The sequence below is a fragment of the Pteropus vampyrus genome, unplaced genomic scaffold (assembly GCF_000151845.1).
Source record: "Pteropus vampyrus isolate Shadow unplaced genomic scaffold, Pvam_2.0 Scaffold103, whole genome shotgun sequence".
Taxonomy (NCBI): Eukaryota; Metazoa; Chordata; class Mammalia; order Chiroptera; family Pteropodidae; genus Pteropus; species Pteropus vampyrus.
The window spans coordinates 1,169,450-1,174,587 of NW_011888884.1; the positions used below are offsets into that span (position 1 = coordinate 1,169,450).

General features: G+C 40.7%; 1 protein-coding gene across 2 annotated transcripts in view; it reads right to left on the reverse strand.

Annotated features, from left to right (window-relative positions):
* Positions 1-5,138, reverse strand: part of LOC105295323 (paralemmin-2) — a 318,042-nt gene that overhangs the window by 253,358 nt on the left and 59,546 nt on the right. For both annotated transcript variants that reach the window (XM_011364934.2, XM_023533465.1), the window contains exon 2: positions 17-97. In XM_011364934.2, the coding sequence (XP_011363236.2) occupies positions 17-97 (81 nt within the window). The remainder of the gene's footprint in view (positions 1-16; positions 98-5,138) is intronic.

The window sequence follows — 5,138 nt, forward strand, 5'->3', positions numbered from 1 at the left end:
TGGATCAGCCGCTTACCTTGCAATGCTGCAGCAGAAGTATCTGCTCGTCAAGCTCTTGTCGCTTGCCTTCTATTTCAGTCTGTCTCTTTCTTTTTTCCTTGAAAATAAAGAGAAAGAGGCTGTTAAGAGTGGGTGGGTATTGATTCCAGGAATTTTAAGGCAGGAAGCAGAAGCAGCAGCGGTAGCTCACATCTGTACAGACACTTCCAGAGATACTGGGCATACACGCAGTGTCACCTGCCCCTCTGTGTCTGGGTGTGTTGCAAGCAGCAGGATTCTCGTAACATGTCTGCTGAGGGCTCAGTGAGTGGGAGAAATTTTCCTCACTCAACCAAGCTGCAACAATTTAGTCCAGAAGAAAAGGCGGTTTCTACACACACATACACTCACACAAACACACACACATGCACACACAGTCAGGTCTGTGCAGCCTTAATTTGGAGACAAAGAATAAAAACGTCTCAATCAAAAACACAGAGGCTGCTATAGACTGCAAATACTATAGAATAAAACAGTGGGAATTCTAGGGTAGATTTCTTTTGTTGAACTCATATACACAAATAATCCAAGGTAATTTCCAATGTTGTAGGACAAATCATTCAGTTGGGTATACCAAACAATGCAAATTAGACGAGTCATCTTTCTTCAATTAGCCTTGGGGGTAGGAGACATGAGATGTGGGTGGGGCTCACTGAGGTTCCAGTAAATTCTGGGGTTGGTCTGCCTGAGTCCAACTCACAACTCTACCACTTGCTACCTGTGTGACCTCTAACAAGTTCTTTTACCTAAGTCTTCCCTTACATAAAGAAGAGACAATAACTGTACCTAACCCATATGGCGAGGACATAGGTTAAATGAGATGATACATGCAAGGGACCTAGAACAATGTCTGGCACATAAGTAAATACTCAATGTAATTTACTATTATTCTTATTGCCACATATTTGTGTCTAGAGAATGCCTAGAAACCTGTTTTAAAGGGATGTATTTTCCTTATATTCACAGTATAACCTTTCGATTTACTTTTCTGCTCCACACTTTGCAAATGTAGACAATAAACCTCATATGAATGTAATTAATTTACAAATAGAAAGCCCTTCCCTTACGATAGCATATTTGTCCAATGTTTTCTTTCCAAAGTACACAGCGTGGGGTTTCCTGAGACTTTCACTGCATCGGATTATTTACCTTCACTCACATAAACAGAGGAGACACTTGTTAGATAAAACGTAACAGCATTTTACAATATAACGGCCAAATTCAAGACAATAACATAGAAGCCTGGCTGCTGTGTTCTGTGTTAACAGAAGCTTTTATTTTTTGTTGTTGCTATGTTTCTGGGGGTGCGTTTATACCACTGCGATTCAAATCAACACAGTAATAATTTGTGCCATAACCAAGTTCTGTGCAATGCACAGACTTTTAAGAAATATTTTCTTATAATATTTCTGGGACACGATATTCAAGTCAGAGACATAACCTCCTTGCCAAATTGAAGCCCAAGAATATTTTAGAAACTGAGCATTTACCAAGGAACTCCAATCAGTGGTGCATCACTGATGCTGCTTAATCCGAATTTGTCTAAGAATGTACAATATATGACAGGAGACCAGGAATATGAGGTTCCAGTGAGGAGAGCCCACATATCCAGCAACTCAGAGCCACCATGTGATAAAGCAAGGACCTCCAGAACCAGCCACTGCCTTTATATTCTAGGATTTCTCGAGAGTAAGTTTACTGGACTTTATCATTCATTCCCGCTGGCTCTCAAGACATGTAGTTGTCCTACATTTAAATCCAGAACCAAGGTATAGTATATTAAGAATATAAGATGCTGATGACTCAATAATTCTGTAAAAGTTGATTGAGTGTTGTGTATTTGTTATAGATTGAATGTTTGCATCCTCCCCCATATTCATATGTTGAGCCGTAATTCCCAAGATGATGGTATTAGAAGATGGGAAATTTGGGAAGTGAAAAGTCATAAGGGTGGGGCCCTCATCAATGGGATTAGTGCCTTTATAAAAGAAGCCCCAGGGAACTCACTCACCTCTTCCTCCCTGAGAGAACACAGCAAGAAGACAACTGTCTATGAACCAGGAAACGGGCCCTCACCAGACACTGAATCTTCTGGTGCCTTGATCTTGGACTTCCCAGCCTCCAGAGCCGTGAGAAATAAATTTCTGTTATTTATAAGCCAAACAGTCTATGATATTTTGTTATAGGAGCCTGAATGGACTAAGACCATGTTCTAATTATACATCTGGAAATTTGCAAAACTTTCCTGAGCTATCCACCTCTGTGTCTTTGTTCATAGAGCAAGTCTTCACTTCATAGTTGCCTGCCACCATATTGATGAACCATGCCTTGAATAGACAAAGAAATATTATCAGGTGGTCAGGCCGTGAACCTTTACATGCTCTGGCAGTAGACTCATTGGTGATCACTGGCATAAATATGATCATGAAAGATGCAGGTTTTAAATTAGCTCTTTAAGAACAGATAGGAATTAGGAGGATACAAATTAATAGGAAGTGCATTCCAGGAAAAAGTGCACTGTGCAAGCAAGGGTAGAAATGTACTGCATATTCCAGAGACAATGAGAAGGGAAATCTAACTGGGGTGCAGGGCTTGCCTTTAGGAATACAGATCAATGACTTAGATCATCGAAGGCCCTGAATGCCAGGCCAAGAAGTTGTGATTTTATTGTATAGAAAATGCAGCGTTATTGTAGAGTTCTACGCAAGAGAGTGATATAGTGAAATGGCATTTTAGGAACGTTAATCTGGCACTGATGTATAGAGTGGATTAATAGGTAAATATAAAGTCTGGGGTCATGAACTAAACAACCTACATGCTGGCAACTTACAGATCTTTTCTTCCAGCCTAGATTTCTCCTTTGAGCTCCAGAACCCCATATCCAGCCACCATCTGTTCATATCCAGTCCCTCAAACTCAACCCTCGTACCCATCATTTCGGCCATCCTTCCTCCCTTACTCTCACCTCTGTGCCTTCTGTATTCCTCATCTCAGCAACGATGACTCGAATCAGAAAGCTTACTGGTCCTAGACACTTGACTTTCTTGAAAATCGAGTCCCGTTGACTGTCATTTCCCACACCGTCTGCTTCCCCACTAGCCCCTCTGTTATTACCTAAACACCCCCCCTCTTATCTCACCACCTGCACGCGTAGACTCGTCTACATTAGTATTTTTAGCACTCTGTAGCACTTAACTGCTTATACTCCACTTCCATCTGGATTATTGCAATGGTTTCCTCATGATGAAGACATGTAGTAGATGCTTGGTAAGTCTCTCTGAATGAGATACTTGCTCTCCTCTGATCATGTTCCTGTTTGTCTGCATCCCTCACTCAAATGCATCAAGAGTTTGCACTCAGGACTTCAATGGCAGTAAAACGTATCAATGAAAACACATTAGCCATCAATCTATAAAACCAGAAATATCTTTCTGTTGAAGACATTTAGCCCATATGGAATAGACTATTATGGCTAGGCATATAAGAAAACAGTTGAAAAAGCTGATTCTGGCAAAGAATCATAGAAATCTCATCCTGAAGAGAAAAGCTGGGGAAGTGGAAATCCCAGGGAAAGCATAATGAACTGACAGTAGCAAGCCATTCAGGGGCACTGTGCCTCGAGAGATGTCTGGAATGAAGTGATCTCAATCCATTAGGAAGACTTCCAGACCCTTCCACTCTCTGGGAGGCCTAGCTAGCTACTTTCATTGTCTTTCTGTAAATTATATATTTTCCTGGCAAGAATCTTCTGGAAGTATTGCAACATTGTGAAACTGTAACTCTTAATACACCCACGTAGAATGGAACACACTCCGTTCAAAAGTGGTTAGGAAGTATGATGGGAAGACAGGTATTAAAAGTAGCTAAGAAGCCATTCATCATTTTTAATATTTTGGTGTATTTCCTTCTAGTATTTCTGTGACTATAACTACAGATGCATTTCTCTTTTATAAAATTGGTATTATACATTTATGTATATAGTGATTTTAAATATATTAAACATTTTTTGTATCATTTTCTTTTAAAACAAACAAACAAATGAAAGCAGTTAAGAAGCCTCTGGATACCTTTGCATGCTTCAGGCAGACTCCCTCTTCTCTTCTGCTGCCTGCAGTGCAACCCAGGTATTGGAAAATGCAAGAAGGCAGCGGGGGGGCGGGGTCTCAACTGAGTGTGAGAAACTTGGGGAGAGAGGAGAAGTAGCTGAGCAGGGAGGGCAGTAAGAAGCAGAGATACAGTGTTTTCTTTCCTCTGCTGAGGTTCATTCTGACTAGAGCTGATACCTAGAGCCAGAGGACCTCGTCAAAGCACTACTGCCATCAAGATATCCCCAAATTTAGATGAGAGGAAAAAAAAGAAAATATGTTAAAATTTTAAATGTTGCAATCTTTTCTCTAGCTATTAAGGCTAGATAGAGAGAATTTTGCTTCGAAACCTCTCACTGTGAGCTAAAGGAAATTGTGTGTTCCTCCCCCTCATGCAGGCTTTTGAGTGACTTTGGGCCAGCTGGTTCCTAGGCTCGCGACGCAGAATCCGAGAAAGGGGTAGAGTGATGAAAAACTGCTGGAACCAGACTGTTTTAAATAGCCTGCACTTGGAAAGGGAATGGGGCATATGGTAGATGGGGTGAGGGTGGGAGGAACCAAAGATCTAGAAAAGAAGAGATGAAGAAAAAATGACTGCAAGGTCTCGGGGACAGTTTTGAAGTTAAAGAGTTTAAAAATAAAGGGGCTCAGTTATTAAGACCAGAAAATCAGGGAGAGAGACTTGGAAGATATTTTATTGTAGCTTATAAAATGAATCCCCTCTCTAGTAAGGATACTGGACTCTAGTAATATTTTATTGTAGCTTATAAAATGAATCCCCTCTCTAGTAAGGATACTGCTCTCTAGTAAGGATACTGGACTTTTGCTTTCTGGACCGTGTTTCTTTGAACAAGGCTTCACGCTGAAACTGGATCGCCAGGGTGCCAGGTTTTATATAGGTTATGCTAAGAACTAAGGTGACATTTTGAGAATTAAATTATAGAAAATCAACGTGCAAATGGGGACTCGATGAGCTTTTTCTATTAAGGAATCAGAATGCCATCTCAGTCATGG